This window comes from Oryctolagus cuniculus, chromosome 7 (assembly GCF_964237555.1).
Source record: "Oryctolagus cuniculus chromosome 7, mOryCun1.1, whole genome shotgun sequence".
Lineage (NCBI taxonomy): Eukaryota > Metazoa > Chordata > Mammalia > Lagomorpha > Leporidae > Oryctolagus > Oryctolagus cuniculus.
The window spans coordinates 36596965-36621681 of NC_091438.1; the positions used below are offsets into that span (position 1 = coordinate 36596965).

Sequence of the window (24717 nt, forward strand, 5' to 3'; positions counted from 1 at the left end):
ACTGTTTCAGTTCTAGAGATCTGAGGACAACTGTGAGAATATGCTTGCTACTACTGGACTGTACATTTCAAACAGTTAAACTTCATGATATGTGTTTTTAACTGCCATTAAAAAACCCTGAAAGCTTATTTAAAAAGAAAAAGATGCCAGGCTGGCGCCATGGCTCACTTGGTTAATCCTCCAGCTGTGGCGCTGTCATCCCATATGGGTGCCGGGTTCTAGTCCCGGTTGCTCCTCTTCCAGTCCAGCTCTCTGCTGTGGCCCGGGAGGGCAGCAGAGGATGGACCAGGTGCTTGGGCTCCTGCACCCGCATGGGAGCCCAGGAGGAAGCACCTGGCTCCTAACTTCAGATCAGCTCAGCACCAGCCGTGGCAGCCATTTGGGGAGTGAACCAACAGAAGGAAGAACTTTCTCTCTGTCTCTCTCTCTCTCTCTCACTGTCTGTAACTCTACCTGTCAAATAAAAAAGAAAAAGATACCTAAGAGAGAGATTATAAATTCAGAAAGAATACCAAGAAGGAGGGAAATCAACAAAGTCCAAAACACGTGGTTCAGAGTCCACATAGTGGGAGGGAGAGACCGGGCAGAAGCAGGAATGCATACACCTGCTTCAGCCTCAGCTTAAAGGACAACTGTGCATGCCCCCAGCAGATCCCTCCACTCCATGAAAAACGGAGAAGACTGGTCACCACCCATGTCTGCTGTCAGTGTGTGTACTTGTTTATTCACTCATCAGATACTTGTTGAGTGCTTATTCTCTACTGTGCTAATATCTTAAAAGCCCTCGGTAGGGTGCTAATAGTGTACAATAGACAAGACAGGTGCATGGACAACTATGTTCAGCATTAGGGAGGGGGAGGAAGCTAACGGAGCTAGAGCTTCCTCCCTGGGAACTGGAGCAGTTCTCACTGCCCAGCAACTGTCTTGTGCACTGCTCCAGAGAGGGTCAGGGAGAGATTCACATCCAAGATGCTTGGGAAGGCACTATACCTCTCACACAGGTAAGGCCCTGAGATCCAGATCACAACTGCTGCTCTCTGAGGCTTGCCCACTGCACTGGCCCAGCTGTGAAGCCTGTGTCTTCTGAAGCCAGGAGAGCACCCAGCAACCACAGCTTGCCGTGTCCGGCCCCATGTTAGCCTGGCACCGTTCAACACAAAAGGACAAAGTCAAGAATAGTTCTTTACATAGAGATCCCATGCCCTAGTTCTTGACAGCTGTAATTACAGCCAAAACAGCTTCTGCAAGGGAAAGAAGAAAAGAAAATAGCCGTCTGGACCTAGCAGTGAATTGTGCAGCTTGGGGTAAAACACACAATCAGAGCCCTTGCTATTAATGGTGCCCAGTCTAAACAAGTGACTGGACACCCAGACCAAACAACTTGCTGGCCAAGTAATTTCTCTCTCCAATTTAATGAGCTGCTCATTAAGCAGCTCACAGAAAGAGGACTGCAGGAAGAGCCACATGGGCCCCAAGGGCTGGCAGCCCCAAATCCCTCCAGATCCCATGACCAGCCAGCCCAACGCTACGCTCAGCCTTCCCCACTTCCAGGGACATTTCCCTGCACCTCTGTTCATTGCAAGGGTTGTGTTCCTGCCACTGGCTCCCTTCCTGGGAAGGGGTCATGTCCTATTTTTTTGGTTCTCAACTGGGGCCACAACTCATGAGCATCACAAAGAGCCTTCTGCAGGGTGACAAACAGGGCTGCACAGCCTTAAGTATGAATCACAACTCTACCAGTTAACCTGTCCATGGTTCTATATCCTTGTCTATAAAATGTAATAATATCCTTACCTCATCTGGTGTAGTTGTTAATAATAAATCATAAAATATCACATCAATATTAAAAAGCCTAACAAAGCACCTGAGATATAAACAATCATTACTAGTGCTAGCTTCTGTTATAGAGATATCACTTTCATAATGATAGTGATTTTTTTTTATTTGACAGGTAGAGTTATAGACAGTGAGAGAGAGACAGAGAGAAAGGTCTTCCTTCCATTGGTTCACTCCCCTAATGGCCACTACAGCTGGCACTGCGCCGATCTGAAGCCAGGAGCCAGGTGCTTCCTCCTGGTCTCCCATGCGGGTGCAGGGCCCAAGCACTTGGGCCATCCTCCACTGCCTTCCTGGGCCACAGCAGAGAGCTGGACTGGAAGAGGAGCAACCGAGACAGAATCTGGCACCCCAACCGGGACTAGAACCCCAGGGTGCCGGCACCGCAGGCAGAGGATTAGCCAAGTGAGCCACGGCGCCGGCCAATGATAATGATATTAGCAACAACATATAGCCTGTCCCTTGGTCAAACATGAACAACAAAAGTGCAGTTCTTTCTCGATGAAAACCCCAAGGACAGGCCAGCTCCAGGTCCAGCCCTTCATTCACGGCAGCAACAATGACAACTACGGTAAGAGCTGAAGCCCTTCCCAACAATGGTAACACCCCAAAGTACTCCCCAGCCATGGCCTCTGGGTTTTCCCCCTGAGCTAGAAGGCAAAGGAGCAGAAGAGGCCTGGAAATACTGAATGCCGAGCCTGCAGCCAAGGAGGTGATGCAATTTCCATGTTCTCATGAGACCAAGCAGAAAACACACTCGGGACACATGTCTTCCCTTTCCTAGACCCATGCGATACCTCACTGCAGCTCCCCAAGCCTCAGCTTCATCTAGAAAAGGAGGCTAACACTATTCCCCACTCCACAGATTGCTAGAGACACTAAGTAAAATAACTCATGTGGCAGTGCTTTGGGGGATGGCATTGAAGTACAGTGGGTTGATCCACCACCTGCAATGCCCCCATCCCATATCAGAGTGCTGGTTCCAGTCCTGGCTGCTATGCATCCAATTCAGCTTTCTGGTAATGTGCCTGGGAAGGCAGAAGATGGCCCAGAATGCTTGAGTCCCTGCCACTCATGTAGGAGACCTGGATGAGTTCCTGGCTCCTGGCTTTGACTTGGCTCAGACCTGGCTGTGGCCACCATTTGGGGAGTGAACCAGCAGATGGAAGATCTCTCTTTCTCTTTCTCTCATTCCTTACCTCCTCTCCTTGCTAATATGCCTTTCAAATAAATAACTATTTTTTAAAAAAAGTACTTGAAAGCTACTTATTATGTCCATGAAGTATAGTATGACTGTAATTAACAGTCATCTCAATAAATTCAATTAAAAAATGCTGAAAGACTAGGAGGATTGAGTCAGTGAAAAGATAATTTTATCAAGCTGATGAGCTGCTATAAGAAACGGCAGCAAACACGCTAATTTCCTCCCCAGCCCTGCTGTCCCTGAGTTAAGATGTCTGTTGATCAGATGAATTGGCTGAAAGAAAACCAACAAATCAAAATGAAGCTCCAGCCTGGGTCCCACATTTTCTGCTTACATGAGTAGCTATCCTAACACACATAAAGGACAATCGCCCAAACGAGGCTGCTTCCAGGGATGATCGATCCAGCCCCTTCCATCACCAATTCTCGCTAAAAACACCATCAAAATCCATGTGGCTAGTCCTAAACATGCCCCTGACATGCACAAGTCTAGGGTAATTTCTTCTGCTCCAGGGAAGAGGACATGGACAAATTCCTTCACAGTACTCAGAAGGTAGTTTAATTCTTGTTCTGTCTCTGCTCTGCACATCCGAGTTGGACAGCAACAGGCTGGAATGTTGACCAAGCCCTCTTAGAGTACACAGAATAGCAGAAGGGAATGCACACACTCCCAGAGCTAAAGCAGATGACAAGGAGATTTGGCAGAAATCCCACATTTAATCCTAAAAATTCAACTCAGTCTCACATTCCATACCATAGCAAGTTGCCCTTTTTGAATGTTTTTAAGCCAACCACCAGATAATTCCCAAGGCTTTGCCCTAAAATCTTTGCATAATAATGATACTTCACCATTCTCTTCCACTACTAGGCCAGTCATCTCACAGCTACAGGATAATAGGTGTCTCTATTGGAAGAGCTTCGGGCTACAAGAGAGGGAGATACTATCCCTCCAGACATCATGTTCATTCTAACTTTGGCCTTTTATCAAGATCTACCACCCCACTCAGAAGAGCTCCCCAGATGACACAGGGAGAAGGGATGCACCCACCCATTCGGCACCTCCAGCACCATGTAAAAGGGCCAGCACTAAGGTGCTGAATCCCAGCTCCACACAACCCACCTCCGGCCACTCACCCGTATCCGGCGCATGGCGGCCACGATCTCCACCCTGCTGTTGGGCCTTGGCACATCCAGGCTTCCTACGTACTGTGGAGAAGAAGCAAACACTTAGTGAAAAGAGGGATGGCGAATGTCCCAAATCACAGAATGTTAGCAGTGGAAGGGCCTTTGGACATCACCTAGCCCCTCTGCCCATTTTATAGATGAGAAACTGAAGAGCCAGGCAGGTGTTTTGTGGGGTCGATGTTGTGGCGCGGCAGGTAAAGCTGCTGCCTGCAACACCGGCATCCTATATGAGCACCGGTTTAAGACCCAGCTGCTCTATTTCCAATCCAGCTCCCTGCTAGTGCACCTGGGAAAGCAGTGGAGAATGGCCCAAGTTCTTTGGTCCCTACCACCCATGTGGGAGACCCAGATGGAGTTCCAGGCTCCTGACTTCTGCCTGGAGCAGCTCCAGCTCTTATAGACATTTGGGAATTAAATCTCTGCCTTTCAAATAAATAAATCTTTGGGTGGGGGGGGGAGGGGAAGCAGGTGTTTTGTTTGGAGGCTATTCCTAAGTTTATAAAAACCAACTTAACCAGAAATTATTGCTTCCTTTTTCCCCCTGGTCTTACTCAGAGGTGCAGCAGAGCACGGTGTTTAGCCAAGCAGGCTTCCAAACCCGAAAGTCCCCAATGTGAGGACTTTCCCTCCAATATCTTTACAGCAAGGCGCTCTGCCTTTCATTGCCCTAGAATTTTAGCATGCATAAAGTGGAATTTCAGGGAAGATAAAATCTCTTATACAAAAGTGATTTATAAACACTAATGCACTCAAAAATATACATACTTTTTTTTCAATTAATGGAACTTCACCGAGATAGCCCCAGATGTTTAGATGTTTTGGAAATCATACACATTTGAGTGAGTTCTTGATTGGAGTAAAGAAAATGGATTAATATTTAAAAAAAAAAAAAACTTTAACCTGATTATATCCCCAAGTTATTTTCCAAGCCAAAGTATAGGTGTGTTAATGTTTAATATATGCACACTTTCTTGCTGTAAACTATTCAAACAATGCAGAAACATGCAGCATAAAAGAAGGAAGTCCTCACTCTCAACAGTTGGATGCTTAGCTCCCTATGTACTGAGGAACATATATTCACAGACACAAATGTAAAAAGGTTCATATTACTTAAACGTCTCTGCAATTTGGTTTTTAAACTTTAAGTATGACCTGGGCACCTTTCCCTGCCATTGTATGCATTTCCCTATCACATAGCATTCAATGGTTCTTCTGCCTATGACCACATTTTTAAGATTTATTTTTTATTTACTTGAAAGACTGAGTTATAGAGGAGAGACCGGAAGAGAGATCAATCTTCCATCTGCTGGTTCACTCCCCAAATGGCTGCTGCAATTGCCAGGACTGAACTAGGATAAAGCCAGGAGCTAGGAACTTCTTCTGTGTCTCCCACATGGGTGTAGGAGCACAAGCACTTGGGTCATCCTCTGCTACTTTTCCAGGTGCATTAGCAGGGAGCTGGATCAGATGTAGAGCAGCAAGATCTCAAACCGGCACCCAGTGGGATGCTGGCATTGTAGGCAGAGGCTTAACATGACCACCTAAGGTTATGCCACTGTTAACGCATCCAGGAGCAACCTCACCCATACCACTGAGCTCATCCAGCTCGTTCTTTAGGTTGGCTCCTAGAAGTGAGGATGCGGGGTCAAAACTACAGATACTCCATAGATGCCATTCTTTATAACAATCAAACAAGAAAAGGGAAGGACAATGCAACATTTATTATGTACATATGATATTAACCCCTTCATGTACCCCACCCTAGTACACACTGACCCACTGGGATTTGGCTTTTCTTTTTTTACACATACATAATATAAAACAGCCCAAAAGATCTCAGAAATTAACAGCCCCAGAATAATTTGAAGGTTCAGCCAAGCAAAAACCATACGAATAAGAAAAGATAAAAGCTGAACAAGCACCTGTTCAGGAAAGGTATTTCCTGCATTTCCAAGACCAGCAAGGGAGAGGTGACATAGCTACTGCATCTTGCAGTGGTGGACGAAGCCACAGAGATCTGACAGTGTGGGCAGAGTTAACTGTGGCTGGCATTGTTCTATGCTGAGCTCTGCTGAGGCTGCATACCCTGTCCCTATGTTGGTGATACACACACAGTCGGGAATGGTGTGAGGCCTGGATGGTGACAACCCATCCTCAAAAGGCCTCCAGCCAAAGGGCAGTTTCTACATGCCTTTTCTTAGATGCTGCATGGCTGCTGGCTCCTGTGCTGACTTGGTGCGGTTGGGAACACAAGCTTCAGGGGCTCACATCTCAGCCATCAGGACCTCAGGACCAAGCAAGGTCACCAGTTACACAAGAGCTTGTGTGCCTCCACAGTCCTCCCACACTGACCCCTGCTAGGCCACCACCCTACCCCATCTCTCCCTCCTCAGGGAGGGTATGCCTGGCCTGAGAATGCCGGAGCAGCAGAAAAATCGGAGTGCAGCAGGACAGGTGCAACACGATATGCTGGAGGGTGAGGGGTGGCAGCTTTCTAGCCTTGGCCAGGGTTTCCTAGCAAGGAGGGCAGAATTCTGCATGTGAAGAAGCTACACTGACACAGGCAACATCTTCATCACCCCATGAGTGCCTACTTCACTCTGTCAGCCCCATACCCCCCCCCACACACACACAGCAGGGCATGTGTGTTCCCTTGCCCCACACACCCACTAACACATCACACCCACACCACACACTCGCTCACTCTCCCTGCCTTTCTTCCCTCCCAATCATGTGAAGAAACCACTGCTCTGCCTTTCTGAGAATGTATCCACCATGGTAACCCAACTCCACTAGAGCTGCACCTGAGGCTCAGGCAAAGGGACCACAGGGATACACAAAGCAGGATTCAGGCAAAAGCTCCCAGACAAAAGCTAAACATCCACACTAATGACATGAATCACAAAGAGAATAGAAATGCCAGGGAAGCCCAGCAAGGGTTGGAGAGCCTACACCTCAGGCAAAACCAGAGGCCTTGGGAAGAGAATAGCAACTTTCTACCATGCCACTAAAAGAAAGAGCTTCTCACCAAGGAACCATTACCACCTTCACACTAACCTCAGTCTGCCTGGAGCCTCTCACACACACCAAGAGTGAGATAGTCTGAGACCAGACCCACTCAGAGAAAGGTGGTCCTTACCCAGCTCAACCTCAGTGGCCAAGCTCACCATCATTCCTCAGATGGCTCCCAGTGAGAAGTCAGCTCATAGGAGTGATGCAGTTCAGGCCTGGGAGCCAACAACCTTCCTCCAGTGACCAACCCAAGCCAATCCCCTGTTTGCCAAGGCTAATGATGACGAGAGGTTGCCACTCAGAAATGGCACTTCCTTTACTGCCCCTTCTGCAGGACACTGGTCTCCAAGGGTACCTAGGACAACTAAGGAGGTTTGTCCTGATGCTTGGGAATTGAATTGTTCCCCAAATAGAAACTCATGCTTTTCTTCCTCTTCATTCCCCACCTCACGTTCCTCCCTAGCCCTCCTCATCCTGATTAACAGCCCCCAGGAATCCATCAGTCATTCAGGCCTGAACCCTGGAAGTCATACTCAAAGGGGCTTCTCCTTTATCCATCATAGCTAATCAGTAAGTACCACCTTTCAATTCTCACCCTCTCACCTCTGTCTACACTGCCACACCTGATCCCAGAAAACCTTCTCTTACTGAATCCACAGATGACCTTCTCACTGGTTTTGTCACTGCCCCACCCTCCACCCCCCAAACTCTTTAAAATTCAAATCAGATCATTTTATTGCCTTGCTTGAGAACCCCCCAAGTTTGTATCCATCTTCTCTAAAGACGGTTATCAATACCCCCAGCAAGGCCTACATAGCCAGCATGGTCCAGCTTCACCTCACACCAATGACTTCTCCCGTTACTGGGGAGTTCCTCAGTCACAGCACATCATCTCACATTCCAGGGCTTCTCCACATGGCTTCCTGTGCACAGAACCCTCCTCTTCTACCCACCCTCCCCAGTGCCTCCAACATCCGTGACTCTACAGATCCCTGCTTCATCTTCACCCTCCCCACTTGCTCAGCCCCAGGAAATGAGAGATGCCTACATAGAGGACTCCCATCTCCCTACAATTCCGCTTTACAGCACCAACACATGGCTAAATATATACTGCACCCAACACTGGCCAACTACCACAGGTCCAGGCTCATGGGTGGTTTATGACCAGCGGCAATCCTCCAAGAACAAGTGCATAGTTACCCCCAGTACTCATGGGAGAATGTCTACTCAGAATAGGGACCAGGGGCCAGAGCTGAGTCCTGAATTGCTGCCTGGTGCCCCAGCATTGGTGGCATTAGCTTGCTTCCTCCAGCTGTATAGTCCTGTTGGGGTTCTATAAACACATCTGCCTTTTATCCAAGTAACTGCAATGAATCTGAGCCAAACGCTCCTACAGTAGTAGCACAAGCAATTCCTGGCTTACCAAGAGATGGTGGTACACTAAGTCTCCCTGTTGGTGAATTTTTAACCACCTGGCATTCTGTTGGACTTCCATAGCCACCTTGGAGGAATTCCTGCTTTAAGACATAATTCAGGCTGGCGCCGTGGCTCAACAGGCTAATCCTCCGCCTTGTGGCGCCGGCACACCAGGTTCTAGTCCCGGTCGGGGCACCGGATTCTATCCCGGTTGCCCTTCTTCCAGGCCAGCTCTCTGCTGTGGCCAGGGAGTGCAGTGGAGGATGGCCCAAGTCCTTGGGCCCTGCACACACATGGGAGACCAGGAGAAGCACCTGGCTCCTGCCTTCGGATCAGCGCAGTGCGCTGGCCGCGGCGGCCATTGGAGAGTGAACCAACGGTAAAAGGAAGACCTTTCTCTCTGTCTGTCCCTCTCACTGTCCACTCTGCCTGTAAAAAAAAAAAGACATAATTCAGGGCCTGTATTCAGAATGTCTCTCATAGAGCTGAAGGGGGCAACAAGGCAAAGGAATTAAAAAAAAAATACCAAGGCTAATTTTTTTCATTAACATCTAGAAAGAAAAAAATACAATAAGGAAGATGCAAAATGCATAAGTATCAAAATATGAGACTATGTGTTTTGTTTGTGGCTTTATCTTCTGGGTAAGCAGATATTAATGGCATACAAAATTAACCAAAGGACTTCAGATATTACAAGTCTGTGGACAGCCTCAGTCTCAGCACTAGTTTGTGTATTTGCCAGATTTTCATCACTACAATGAAATACCTAATCAAGCCACTTAGGAAGGAAGGAGGCTTATTTCAGCTATTCTGGTGGTCACAGCCCAAGACTGGGCAGCTTCACCAGCTCTGCATCTGGTGATGGCGTTCCTGCTCACAGAGTTCCAGGATGACACAGAGCCTCAGGTGGGAAGAGGGGGGACTTACCTGTCTATCTCTCTCCTCACAAACCACCCATCATTCCAGCCTGGGGACGCCACCCTAACATCCTAACAGAACCCAATCAGTTCCCAAAGGCCCACCTGCAAACACCATCACTGGATGAAACTTCCACCTTTAGTATCATAAAGACAACGTTTTGGAAACCAAGCCCTCGATACACGGGACTCTGAGGGACACCCAAACAATACCCAGACCGTGGCAGCTAATATCTCATGTAGTGTTTGGATTGCCTTGCTTCCAGCCCATTTTGTGGAGATTAACTTCTGAAGACCATGATAAACTGTAGTGTCTCCTGGTGCATGAATTGTAATACAAAAAGCAATAAAAGCAAAACAGCTTGAAACATTCACCAATGTAATATAATCAACACCCATAGACTTAGACCTCCCGCCATCATGTTCCTCTGGAAATTTGCCTTATTCATTATGCTTCTGTCAAGTGTTTCCAGAGACAAGGTGAAACTGTGGACAGCAATCACAAATAAGTGCATCAGATGATTCTGCTTCTGATAAGCCTAGAGTAGCTGTTATCAGAGTAAACCTCCTACAGATAGCAAATATGAACTCTGAACAAGACACAGAGAAACAGAGATGGTGGTACACTAAGGCATTTGGTACAGTGGTTAAGTCACCACTTGGGATGCCCACATCCCATGCCAGAGTGCCTTGACTGGGGTCACAGCTCCTCCTCTGCCTCTGATCCACCTTCCTGCTAATGCACCCTGGGAGGCAACAGGTGATGGCTCAAGTACTAGGGTTCCTGCCATCCACATGGGAAACCAGATTGAGTTCTTGGCTCTTGGCTTTGGCCTGGCCCAGCCCTAGCTGTTGCATTCATTTGGGAAGTAAATCAAGATAGAAGATTAATATCTCTCTCTCTTTCTCTGTGTGTGTGTGTACATAATTGTCTCTCTCTGCCTTTCAAATTTCTTAAAAAGATATAGAAATATAACTTTCATGGAATGCAAAACACAAAAAGTGACCCATGTCATGAACTATAGGCACTAGTTAATAATATATCAGTACTCACTCATCAGATTCAACAAACGAGCCACACTAATGAAAGATATTAATAAGGGAAATTGTGATGGGGTATGGGAACCTTCTGAACTTGCCATACAATTTTTTTGTAAACCTGAAACTGCTCCAAAGAAAAAAGTCTAATAATTAAACTAAGTCAGAAGTCTGAAGGTCCTGGAGACATCAAAATCAGGTCAAGATTGGCAGGTGATCGCCTCTCCAAGAGAAGGGAACTCCACCCAGTGAGACCTGGGTTTGTGCAGGTTTTCACCTGGCAGCACAACCCCACAGGGCAGTCAGCTGCCTGGAGCTCAGGTGGAAAAGTTCACCGCAGTGTGGGCAGCTGGACATGCAGAGGAGCTTGGGAAGTGGGGCAGAAATCCTGGGCAGGAAGGAGTCACCAAGAGGGAGGCCCCAAACTCATGTGGAAACACCAGCCAGGTCCTTGGGTAGCCCCCAAGGTGCACAGAACACAGAAGACTCAAAGGAGCCGAACAGAAAGGTGCAACTAGAAAAACAAGGAACTACCTGAGTGGGCACTGTGGCTGCTGCCTACCTCGGGATTTAAGAGCAGTCAAGTTCAATGCCATTAAGCAGAAGAAAACACTCTATGACAGCAGGATCATGTGCCCTGAGTCTATCAGAAGCCACTGGCTGACCAGTGCAGGCAGGGCCCCAGGGAGGACAAGGCCCCCATCAACGGCATAATGAACAGGTCTCTCATTCCCAGCTCACAGCTCCTCTCTGAAAGCCGCACAGTTCTACAGCCTCAGCCCACAGCACCAGCCACGTGAGACTCAGGAGTGACCCCCTCCTGCACAGAGGAGGACAGTGAGACCCGAAGCAGCTAACAGACGGCCGAGAAGGGTGCCAGTTCTCCCCCAAGCTCCCAGCTTCTAGTCCAGGAGCCTGCCCTGCATTCTTCCCAACTCTCTCTCTCGGGGGTCCCAAAGCAGATACGGCTTCTATTCTGTCACCCTGTCACTCCTTGCGTCCTGTCCTCGCTCCAAAACACACACAAGCATGAAGAGATCTGGTAGCCTGCAAATCACCAGGTGTGATGTGCTCATCTGAATGAGTCCTTAACCCATCCTCTGCCCTCATACCCTCTAGAAACGCACAACCATAGAAGCAGGGGACTTCAAACCCAAAAGCAACCTTAGAAATGAAGTCCGGCCGGCGCCGCGGCTCACTAGGCTAATCCTCCGCCTAGCGGCGCCGGCACACCAGGTTCTAGTCCCGGTTGGGGCGCCGGATTCTGTCCCGGTTGCCCCTCTTCCAGGCCAGCCCTCTGCTGTGGCCAGGGAGTGCAGTGGAGGATGGCCCAAGTGCTTGGGCCCTGCACCCCATGGGAGACCAGGAAAAGCACCTGGCTCCTGGCTCCTGCCATCGGATCAGCGCGGTGCGCTAGCCGCAGCGCGCCGGCCGCGGCGGCCATTGGAGGGTGAACCAACGGCAAAGGAAGACCTTTTTCTCTGTCTCTCTCTCTCTCACTGTCCACTCTGCCTGTCAAAAAAAAAAAAAAAAAAAAAAAAGAAATGAAGTCCAACGTTACTATACAAAAGAAAGATCAAAGAACCGACAAAAAGTATTTAGCACTGCCAGGTAGCCTGCCAGCACTAATGAATGTTCAGACTATTACAAGCCCAACTAAATGGCTCTCTTGCATGCCACTCTGTGGCCTTCCCAGCATTTAATATGGTGTGCAAGTGTGAGGTTTGTCTCATTCAGCAGTTACAGTCCCTCTCTGAAGAGTGTGAGCTCCTTGAGAGCAGGGACCTGGCCCTCTTATATTCCCTTAGAACAGGGCCTGGGAGAGTACACTCAGAGATCTGCTCAAAGGGAACTGGAGCCCACAGGAGTTACATGCCTTTCCCAGAGACCTGGTCCGTTCACGGCAGAGCCAGAGCTAAGAAGCCCATTCTCCAGGGTCACGCCCCCTGCTCCAAAGGGACAGCCCTTCCCTGCCTGCAGAAACCCCTCTCGCTCTTGAGCAGCTGAGCTCCTGCTGAGCGGGATTATGAATGTGACCTGGGTGAAAGTTCTCGCCTCATTTAGCATGGAACAAAGCAGCATTAACTGCAGTGGCAGGAGCAGTCCCAGATTCCAGGGCACAGACTCAGCAAACGACCTTCTACTAAAGGCTCTGGGGGAGGGGAGGCGAAAGAGTACAGTTGCCTGCTCGGGATGTCCCACAACCCACTTGGAGGCCTGCTTTATGCTCTCGGGGTGTGGAGGTATAGAGGGGCAGGGGTAAGGGCAGGAAGCTGCAGCGGACACTGGCCAGCGCCCTCCCTCTCCACAGCAACCCAGACAGAAGCCTCGGTGCAGATCCACTCCCCCCACCACACGCACTTGCTCCCTCACACCAGACAGGCTTCCAGAATGCTAGAAATGCAGCTGCACACCACGTCTTTATTTATTTGTAGCCTAAGAGGAATGAAGCACTTATATTTCCTCCCCTCGCTCCCAGCCCATTGAAAAAGGAAGTACTATTTGAAGGCCATCTGATGTGACTGTGTCACTATTGATCAGTAGCTCAGCGGGGGCTGCCGAACGTGCCGGAGATCACAGCAGAATCCTTCCTGCTCCTTAACATGAAGGGGCTGGCCACAAAATAATCATGGTGACTTGTCTTTATGCTAATGACTCGCGAGTCTCTAAAAGGGACAGAGGGAAGCATGGAATCATCCACCGTGACCGTGGACCTTTCGGTTCTTTTAGTCTCCATCAGCTAGAGCTTAGTTGGTTTGGCCTGATGAGTTTTCTTTATTATGATGAAAGAGGCAGCAAAGAGGAGAGAAAAAAGCAGTAAGACAGAGCAACTGTTCTGGCCTTTCAGCTGTTAGCTCCGAAACAAAAGTCTCAGAGGAACCATGACATCTCTGGCTCGTGCGACAGAGGCAGTGATGGGGCAAAGGCAAGGGTAACATCCCAGGCAGCTGGCACCTCTGCCACACCTACCTGGGTTGCTTAGTTGGTCAACAGGCTACTTCAATGGAATAAAAAAGAAGAGGGAGAAAGTTGCAAGCTATAATGAGAGGCTGTAATTAAATCACCCATAAAACAACCAGGTAAACTGAACACTTCAATATCAATTCAAATCCAATGGCAGAGTTTAAGTGACCTTAACCACCATTTGATCTGATGCTTCACTTGATAAAAGAGACAAGTTGGGCCCAGAGAAAGAAAGCAGACAAAGCTTTCTGAGTGGCAGAATACAACCATTGTGGCTCCGCCTGCCCTGTGCTGCCACACTGATGCTTGAGGAGGAAACAAGCAGTCAGAATGAACAAGCTAAAGTCCCATTAAGGCCTGGTTCACTGAATTAAACTCAAATTGACCTGGATAAGGAAACCTGTGCAGACACCTAAATGGTGATGAGGTTGAAAACAAACCAATAAAAAATTTATGGGGCACTAAGACTTGCAGGAAAAGGACCAGGAAAGCCCACATGATTCATTCAAATGACACTAGGGGGTCAGGGGATCAGTACTGTGGCACAGCAGGTAAAGCTGCTGCCTGCAGTGCCAGCATCCCATATGGTCATCGGTTCAAGTCTCGGCTGCTCCACTTGTGATCCAGCTTCCTGCTCATGTGCTTGAGAAAGCACTGGAGGATGGCCCAAGTGGTTGGGCCCCTGCACCCATGTGGGAGACCTGGAGGAAACTCCCAGCTTCCGGCTTCAGATTGGCTCAGCTCTGGCCGTTGCGGCCATTTGGGGAGTAAACCAGCAGATGGAAGACTTTCTCTCTCTCTCTCTGCCTCTGCCTCTCTGTAACTCTGCCCTTCAAATTAATAAAAATAAATCTTTAAAAAAATTTTAAAAATTATGCTGGGAATGAAACTGAAGGTATTCATTAGTGCAAATGGATCAATGACACTGAAAGAGGAGAAAGAATCCCACTATTGGAGACCAACAGGAGACTGAAGAAAGAGAGATGAGAAGAGATGATGTAGATGATGTAGACAGGGATCCCTCATTCTTCATATAAATAAAGGAATTAAAGTAAGCAGTCTGGGGCAGCACTGCCATTCTTACCTGCTAACCACTTAAACTTTCCAAGCTTTTGCTCACCCATGGAATATATCCAGTATCTATCCTACCTACATGTCAGACGTGTCATAGAGTGAAAAGTAGATAATGCAGATCAATGTTTTATAGTTTATAAAATGTTATATAATCATAAGGAAACAAAATTCTTTATATATTACCAAAGTCTTGCTTTGTGGAACAATGAGATCTTGAAGACACAGAATTCATAGCTTTATGATAATCCCCCCCCCTTTGAATTCTCACTAATGACTTACACAAGGCAAGGTGATCCAAAATATCAGAGTTAATGAAAGGGTGAAATCTATCAATGAGTCTCTACAGGGTCAAAGAGGAAGGAAGGGAGAAGGGGTAAACGGCAGAGAGTATCACCAGCAACCCGACCACTCACAACTGACAAATGCCCCACCTCCCATTCCTCACCAGGAGAGGCTACGCTGCTCACAGATCCTCAAGGGAACGCTCAGTGTTAAGTAAACATTTTGTCACACTAAAAAAGCTGTGATCAGGAAAAGTCTTCCTGCAGTTTCAGATGACAGTCATTAATCATTTATCAGTCCTACCACTGAATGAAATCTCACACATGAATAAAGTTTTCAGAAAACTGGCACGTACCCATTTAAATAGCGAAGTTTTCTATGTTATAAATTCTTGGTTAGAAATTCTCCTAAAATATATCATACACTCCTTAACAAATAAAATTCCACAAACCAAAATTCAATGTATTTCTTTAGGATTCAGAATAACTATTATGTACATAATTTAATGTATATGCTAGAAATCAGCAGCAGTACAAGCAGATATGGCTCAAAACTCCTACTATACTTTTGAATCCCTACAGCTGGTTTTAAGATTTTTCTACGGTTTCCTACACTCTTCACAGAAAGAATGATAATCATACACTATAAATGCTTCTTCTTTTAACAACAACTGTCCCCAAATCTTCAAGATAGTACTAGCAAAATAAATCCAGCAATATAGAGGATTATACACAATGACTAAGTGGGATTTGGTACAAGGAAAGGTTGGTTCCTGCTACTGTTTGAATGTATCCTCCAAAAACCCCTATATTGAAAACTTAATCTTCAAATGCCTATGTGACCTGTGCCTAGAGGTGGGACCTTTGAGAGATAATTAGGTAGGGGTGAGGTTTTGAGGGCAGGGCTCCCACAATGAAGAAGAGAGAGAAGCAAGTTTGCTCCATGTCACGTGACACCCACCACCACCTGATCATGCACCTCAACGGTCTGCACCAGAGGCCAAGCAGATGCCAGCACCATGCTCACACTTTCCAGGCCATACGACAATGAAAAGATGCTTGATAATCACTAGTCATTTGAGGAGTGCAAATTAAAATCAAACTGAGGCATCACTGCATACCAACCATGATGGCTACAATAAAACAGAGAATAACAAGTGTTGGTGACAATGTGAAGAAGCTGGAACCCTGATAGAATGCTGTGGGAGATAGTGCAACCACTTTGGAAACCAGCTGGCAAGCCCTCAAAAAGCTAGTATAGGAACCAGCAATTCCAACCCTAAGTATATACCCAGGAAAAATTAAAACATATGACCACACATAGACTTGTCCACAAACGTTCACAGTAGCATTATTCATAATAGTCAAAAAATGGAAAAGGCCCAAATATCTACTAACTTATAATTGGGTAAAGAGAATGTGGCAAATCTCTATAATGGAATATATTCAGCAATTAAAAGGGATGAAGTACCAATGTGTGCCACAACAGGGATGTACCCCAAAAACATGCAAAGAGAAAGAAGTTAGTCACAAAGGCTATGTATTTTATGGTTCCTTTATGGAAAATGTTCATAACAGGCAAATACAGAGAAACAGAAAGTAGATTATCAATTGCCTAGAGTATGAGGAGTAACTGCTTATGGTTCAGGTTTTCTTTTGGTGATGATGAAAACGTTCTAAAATTACATTGTAGGGGCTGGCGCTTTGCTGTAGTGGGTAAAGCCACTGCCTGCAGTGCCGGCATCCTATATGGGTGCCGGTTCGAGTCCTAGATGCTCCACTTCCAATCCAGCTCTCTACTATGGCCCAGGAAAGCAGTGGAAGATGACCCAAGTCCTTGGGCCCCTCCACCCACATGAGAGACCCAGAGGAAAATCCTGGCTCCTGACTTTGGATTGGTGCAGCTCCAGCCATTGCAGCCACTAGGAGAATGAACCAGCAGATAGAAGACTTCTCCTTCTCTCTCTCACTACCTCTGCCTCTGCCTCTCTGTAACTCTGCCTTTCAAATAAATAAATAAATCTTTTTTAAAAATTGTGTTTTAAAACATTGTGGCAATGGTTGCACAATTATGTCTACACTAAAAACCACTGAAGTGGACAAATGAGTCAAGTCCCTGATCTGCTTCTGATTTCACCTTCCTACTAACTCTAGCCTAGGACACAGCAGGTGATTAGTCAAGTACTTGGATCCCTGAAGTCCACACAGGAGGTCCAGACCCATTTTCCAGCTCCTGGTTTCAGCCTAGTCCAGCCCTGGCTGTTGCAGGCATTGGGGTAGTAAAACAGTAGATCAGACATATCTCTCTGCCCCCTCCGCATCACCTCTGTCTGACTGCATTTCAAATGAATAATTTTTGACAATTTTTTTAGAATCTGAATATTAATTTTTTAGTATTGTAAGATTACAGCTATTTCATTTCATATTCTTACTCCCCAAAACATCAAAATAGAACAGAAGGTCACAGATAAGATGATTTCTACATCAGATGGCATCTTAAGAACAGTCCAACCTCCATTCCATTTCTGGGACTGCCTGGGCAATCCAGGTTTCACTGAGGTGGTCCCAAAACACAAATACCACCAATCTTCCAGGCAGAAATTTTAATGACATATCAAGGAAAAATCAGATCACACATTTTCCAACTTACAAATTCCAAGTATTCAAAGTTCCTGATTGATGGGGAAAAAAAAGACAAAACATCATGTGTGATTCCAAACAAAGGAAGAAGTTGGGGCAGCTGTGTAGCATAGCCAAGTTAAGCTGCCATTTCCAATATCCCATGTCAGAGTACCTGTTCTAGTCCTGGCTGCTCCACTTTCAAACTATCTACCTGCTAATGCACCTGGGAAAGCAGAAGATGGCCCAAGCACTTGGGCCTTGCCACCCAAGTGGGAGACCTGGATGGAGTTCTGGACTCTTGTTTTCAGCTTGACCCAAACCAGCCATTGCTGCCATTTGGGGAATGAGCTAAAGGGTGGAAGACTGCTCTGTCAATTGATCAACCTATATCTATCTCTTTCTCTTTCTCTTTCTCTTTCTCTTTCTCTTTCTCTTTCTGTCTCTCTTGCTCTTCTCTCTCTTTCCAGCATTGTTGTCATTTGGGGAGTGAACCAGCAGGTGGAAGATATCCCTGTCTCACTCAGCCTGTCAAATAAATAAATCTTTAAATTAAAAATTTTTAAAAAAAGAAAGAAATACAGAGCTGACATTAAGCCTAAGAGTTAAGACATTGTGTCTCACATCAGAATGCCTGGGTTCACTTCCCAGCTTCTGCCCATGATCCTGGCTTCCTACCTGTGCAGACCCTCAGAGGCTATGGTGATGCCTTAAGTAACTGGGTTCCTGCCTGAATGACATATCTGGATCCTGGCTCTGGTCCTGGCCCTGATCCAGTACTGACCATTATTGGCATTTGGGTTCTGAATCAGCAAATGGGAGATCTCTCTGTCTCTCTCACTGTCTAAGAAATAGCACCATTAGAAATTTCTCTCTTAATGCAAGTTGAAATTGGCCTCCATACAGATTTAGAGTCTGCCCTCTCATCAAATATATAGAAAGATTTATCATCCTGGTGGCCCTAGACCCTCTTTTCTGTACATTATAGCTCTTTGCATCCTCACAGTCCAAAGGACATTATGGATAAAGCTTCATCATTCTCAAAAAACACATCTCGTGGCCCACCAGCCCTGCCAAGTATTACCATGAGTACCCTCTGGCAGGCTAAGGCAAAGCAGAGAGCAGTTTAAAAGCAATAAATTAAAGGAAAACAAAGTAAACAAGCAGAAGGAAGAGCACAAGAGAGAAAAACTAAAGAGATGTCTAAGGTCAGCTCCCAAGAGGCAGTCCTTACAGACTGAGCTTCCAGCTGATGGCCACTAAACTCTGAATAGAAGCAGTTTTCAAGAACTCCAGGTGCACACTATGCTGCATTGATTTTTCTCTTTTTTATTTTCATTTATTTGACAATCAGAGACACAGCTCCCACCTGCTAGTTCATGCCACAGATGTCCACAATGGCTGGAACTGGGCCAAGACACAGCCAGGAACCAAGAATTCAATCCAGCGATCCCATGCCACTTATTTGGGTCATCCTCATTCCTTCCTAGTATCTGCATGAGTGAGAACCTGGACACAAGCTGGGACCAGGTCTGGGCTGAAGTCAGGAACTCAATCTAGGTCTCCCATATGGGTAGCAGGAACCCAACTACATGGGTTGCCAGCCAGGATCTATGCCAGGAGGAAGCTGGAGTCAAGAACTGGCACTGGGATCCAAACTCAGGCACTCCAGCTCGGGAGACGAGCATCTCAACAGCATCTTAACTGCTAGGCCTAGGGCCTGCCCCCCCCCCCCCCCCGCATTGATTTTGGACAGTATAGAAGAGACGATACCGGTTTCCTTTATCACACACACAGTTGAGAAGATAGTAACATGGAAAGGGGAAAATGATGCAGAGACAGAGCAGCTGTCAACAAGACCAGCTCAGGCAAGTTTGTGTAAGGGGATCTTTCACCTCTCTGCTGTTCATCTTTCCAGGTGCCCCTTATGCAGCCCTGCTCACCGTGTAGTACCAATCCTCTAGACAATTTCCCCACCCAAACCTCCTTGTTCGGTGTCCCAAGTCCTCGGCCTTATCTAAGGCCACACCACTCTGAATGTGCCTGATCTTGGCGCCCAAGGCCTCGGCCTCTCTCCATTCCATACAAAAGCTAACTAATCAGAGAAACAAATCCAAGTTAGCACAACACAAGGAGCAAACAGCCCAATTTATTAGTCCCACCAAATGACACATTAATACATTACAGCAGCTCCCAGAAACCAAATATCCTGAGAGGCTATTTGGTCATTGGAATTCCCAGAACTAGACAGAAGATCAGCAGAGTGAATATCTAGAGACACAGATGTAGATTAACCACAGCCTTCAAACCACGATATGGAAGCTTACATTTATTCTGGATACATGATGGCCCTAAACAGACACCTACAGGGACTAGAATTAAAGGCTCTTCAGGGTGGTAATAAGGTAGTGGAACCTGGGCTTTGGAATCAGATCTGGATAGAAATAAGAGCTTCAGTTTTTTTCTTCTATAAAACATATCATCGGGCTGGTGCTGTGGCACTGTGGTGCAGAGGGTTAAGCAGCCATCTGCAGCACTGACATCTCACATGGGTACTGGTTCAAGTCCCAGTTGTACTTCTGATTCAGCTGCCTGCTAATGCACCTGGGAAAGCTGCAGAAGATGCCCCAAGTGCTTGGATCCCTGCACCCAAGTGGGAGATCTGGAAGAAGCTCATCGCTGCTTGCTTTGGCCTGGCACACACCCCTGGCCATTGCAGCCACTTGGGGAGTGAACCAGTGAATGGAAAGCTCTGTCTCTCCCTCTCACTGTAACTCCAATTTTCTCACTTTCTCTCTCTCTCTCCCCCATATATATGTGTGTATACACACACACACACACACACACACACACACATATATCTTTCAAATAAATAATTTTTAAGATGTATTCAGGCCGGCGCCGCGGCTCAATAGGATAATCCTCCACCTAGCGGCACCGGTACACCGGGTTCTAGTCCTGGTCGGGGCGCCGGATTCTTTCCCGGTTGCCCCTCTTCCAGGCCAGCTCTCTGCTGTGGCCCGGGAAGGCAGTGGAGGATGGCCCAAGTGTTTGGGCCCTGCACCCACATGGGAGACCAGGAGAAGCACCTGGCTCCTGCCATCGGATCAACGCGGTGCACCGGCCGCAGCATGCCAACCGTCACGGCCATTGGAGGGTGACCCAACAGCAAAAGGAAGACCTTTCTCTCTGTCTCTCTCTCTCTTTCTCACTATCCACTCTGCCTGTCCAAAAAAAAAAAAAAAAAGATGTATTCATTTAGGAGACAGAGTTACAGAAAAAGAAAGGGAGAAACAGAGAGAGAGGTCTTCCATCTACTGGTTTACTATCCAAATGACCACAACAGCTGGAACTGGGCTGATCCGAAGCCGGGGGCCAGGGGCTTCTTCTGAGTCTTCCATGCGGGTGGTAGGGGCCCAAGCACTTGGACCATCCTCCACTGCTTTCCCAGGTCACTAGCAGGGAGCTGGACTGGAAGTAGAGCAGTCAGTGCCCAAATGGGATGCTGGCACCACAGGTGGAGGCTTAGCCCACTACACCACAGTGCCAGCCTCAAATAAATAAAACTTTTTTTAATGAAATGTACTATATTCCTTATAGAACCACTATAAAGGTCAAATAGGAAAACATATGAAGTGCATTTATATCTTTCAGTACTCTGTATAGGTTAACCCTCCCTGTTATACTTGGTTCTACCTATCAGAGTTGGAAGATACTGATATCCAATGATCAAGAATTTTGCTAAAGGTCACCCAGTTAGTTACAAAGTGAGGCTATGACCCAGGTTTCCTGACTTCAAAGCCAATGCTTTAAAAATTATATGATATGTTCAAATGAAAAGACTCAGTGATTCAGATTCCAGCTCCACTACTTTTAGCTGCTCTATGAACTTGAGCCAGTTGGTCAACCTCTCTGCACTTTGGCTTCTTCATCTATAAAATGGGAATTAAATGAGATAACGTCACAAAAGTAAATGGCTTCCCACCAGAGCTTCATTCCTTTACTGGAGAAAAAAAAAACTACAGAGTATTTTCTACTTGTCAGAGACAAGAGGGGAGGAAGAAAAGGGGAGATTATATATATATAATAAGGAATGATCATGCTGGGTCCTGGCAAAGAGCTAAATTTGGAAATGCTTGTTGAGATCTTGAACAAATCTAAGAGGAACTAGATAAGGGGAAAAAGTCCTGGAGCTGGCACTGTGGCATAGTGGGTTAACATCCTGGTCTGAAGTGCCAGCATCCCATATGGCCACCAGTTCAAGACCCAGCTGCTCTACTTTTGATCCAGCTCTCTGCTATGCCTGGGAAAGCAGTGGAGGATGGCCCAAATCCTTGGGCCCCTGCACCCATGTGGGAGACTGGAGGAAGCTCCTGGCTCCTGACTTCAGATCAGCACAGCTCCGGCTATTGCAGCCATTTGGGGGGTGAACCAGCAGATGGAACCTCGAACCCACCCAGGTTGCCTCCCATTCTTAGAGATGCCTACAAACCACAGCAAAAATTCAGACTTATCTGACATAAGATCTTTCTAAGGAGCAATTAATACTTTAATGATGATTCTTTGGAGAGGTGGAAAAGAGTCACATTAAATGCCACAGAGCTAAGCAAGCATTGCTGTTGGAGCTCCCTGTTCTTCCACTCCATTGGTGGCCTCTTCTCCACTTCTCCTCCTCTCATTCTAAGGCTTTCCACACACCCTTTGGATTATACAACAAAACGAAATCCCAGAAATGGGCCTCAGAGCCACCACCCACTTTTCCCCAAGCACTGAGGCCTGAGGACACCTGTTGCCATCAAATAAGCCCCTCCCACTCATAGAATATCTGTAAATGCCTGAGAGATCCCGTCCAGACTTATCCCTGGGATGGGCAGCATGGTCCAGCTTCCACCCAGAGGCATCACAAGTCCAAGTTGGCTTCTCACCCAGGGACCACAGCAACCCCTAGCACAGCACAGAATCATGGCATCTGGGTGATTAGAACTGTGTAGTCTCCAACCAATTCATCACTGGAGTTCTGGGAGGTTCAGGAAAAAAAAAAAAAAAAAAAAAAAAAAAAAAAAAAAAAAAAAACAAGGAGAAGATGAAGCCAAGACCCAAGATGGACAGAGAGGGACCTACTAGGATAGTAGAAAATTCTGCAAGACCTCTGGAGCCAGGGCACTCAACTGCAAGGCAGCCTTCCACCAGAGGCTTTCTTATCATGAATTATGAAGCTCCTCAGGTGCAAGAAGCAGGAACAAGGGCAGCAGGAGTAGAGGCCAACCAGGAAGCCATCTTTAAGCACAGTTAAGTTGACCCTCCATCCTGGTTGCCTGGTGCTGTCCTGCTTTCAGCACTCCAAGTCTCACATCCCAGGAATCCCCAGTCTTGGTTGGTTGCCCTAGGTGCAGTGTCCCTCCACCTACTCTGAATAGTTTCATCAGCAAGATGGTAAAATCCTGCTGAGCTGCCTGAGGGTCACAGGTGCTGCCAGGAGTGTTGCCAGTTAAGCTCGTAAGCTCTCTTAGAGAAAAGGAACTTCTCAATGCCTCAGCCCCTGGGGAAATCATGGGAAAGGAAGGAAGAAACAGATGCTGAGAGAGCAAGATCAGCCCCTCAGGATGGCCCCCAGGCAGGCAGGATCCCAGGAGATCCCAGCTGATCCCAGGTGATATCATCTGAACATCTGGCCCCTCAGATTCATGAACTGCACATTTGTGTCCCACAGCCATATGCTAATGGTTATTTGGAGGTGAGTGGGAGACGACTGGGTTATGAGACCTCTGTGCTCATGAGCTGATCACTCTATTCATGGATTAAGAAGTCACCCAAGGGTGTAGCTATGTTATAAAGGTGAGCTCTTTCTGGCTTATTTTTGCTCTGTCTCATTATTAGAGTGTCCACCATGCTATGACACAGCAAGAAAGCCCAAAGATGCCGGTACCATGCTCTTGGGCTTCCTGGCCTCCAGAATCTTGAGCTAAATAAACCTCTTTTCTTTATAAATGATACAGCCTGAGGAGTTTTGTCATGGCAACAGAAAAGAGACTAAGATACCAGGCCTCAGGGATCCAGGGATCCTGCCAGAGATCCAGAGAGGCCCTCTGAAAACCAGGTCTCAGCCAGGCCAGCCCCTCCCTCCACCTATGCCGTGGAAGGATCTGGAAGGACCAAATGAATAAAGTACAACAGTACTCAAGTGTATAATAACAAGCATTAATAACTACATATTAAAACCAATGTATATATTTTTGTACAAATTCTAAGAACTGAAAACCCCCATCCATCTCCACAAAGTCTTATCTCCTGGGCCCCTCTATCCACATTTACAAAACCAAACCAAAGGAAAACCACGTATCCCATCTTCACTGCTGTCCCACAGTGCAAGAGGACAGTCCAACTATACCCCACGGGGAGACCTCAAGCAGAACCACACAAATTCCTCCTGAAAACCAGACCCACAGAAACTATGAGATAAGAAGTGAATGTGGCTATTTGAAGCTGCTGAGTATTGAGGCAACTGGCCACTAATACACAGTGCATACCAAATGAATACCTCGTATATTTTATTTATTTTTTTTAAAGATTTATTTTATTTATTTGAAAGACAGAGTTACAGAGAGAGGTAGAAACAGAGAGAGAGAGGTCTTCCATGTGCTGGTTTGCTCCCCAGATGGCTGCAATGGCTGGAGCTGCGCCAATCCGAAGCCAGGAACCAGGAGCTTCCTCCAGGTCTCCCACATGGGTGCAGGGGCCCAAGGATTTGGGCCATCTTCTGCTGTTCTCCCAGGCCATAGCAGAGAGCTGGATCAGAAGAGGAGAAGCTGGGACTAGAACAGGTGCCCATAAGGGATGCCGATGCTTCAGGCCAGGGCTTTAATCTGCTGCACCACAGCGTCAGCCCCTACACTGTATATTTTAAAAAACAAAGGAGCTAGCCGGCGCCGTGGCTCACTAGGCTAATCCTCTGCCTGCAGCGCCGGCACCCCAGGTTCTAGTCCCAGTTGGGGCGCCGGATTCTGTCCTGGTTGCTCCTCTTCCAGGCCAGCTCTCTGCTGTGGCCCAGGAGTGCAGTGGAGGGTGGCCCAGGTCCTTGGGCCCTGCACCCACATGGAAGACCAGGAGGAAGCACCTGGCTCCTGGCTTCCGATTTGCGCAGCGCGCCGGCTGCAACACACCAGCCATAGCGG

General features: G+C 47.1%; 1 protein-coding gene across 4 annotated transcripts in view; it reads right to left on the reverse strand.

Annotated features, from left to right (window-relative positions):
- C7H1orf226 (chromosome 7 C1orf226 homolog) overlaps window positions 1-24717 on the reverse strand; it is a 343498-nt gene that overhangs the window by 244516 nt on the left and 74265 nt on the right. For 2 of the 4 annotated variants that reach the window (XM_008264164.4, XM_051857177.2), the window contains exon 2: window positions 4174-4245. In XM_008264164.4, coding sequence (XP_008262386.2) covers window positions 4174-4245 — 72 coding nt within the window. Of the gene's footprint in view, window positions 1-4173; window positions 4246-24717 lie in introns of those variants that run through there. The other 2 variants (XM_051857180.2, XM_051857179.2) reach the window with 1 other exon arrangement.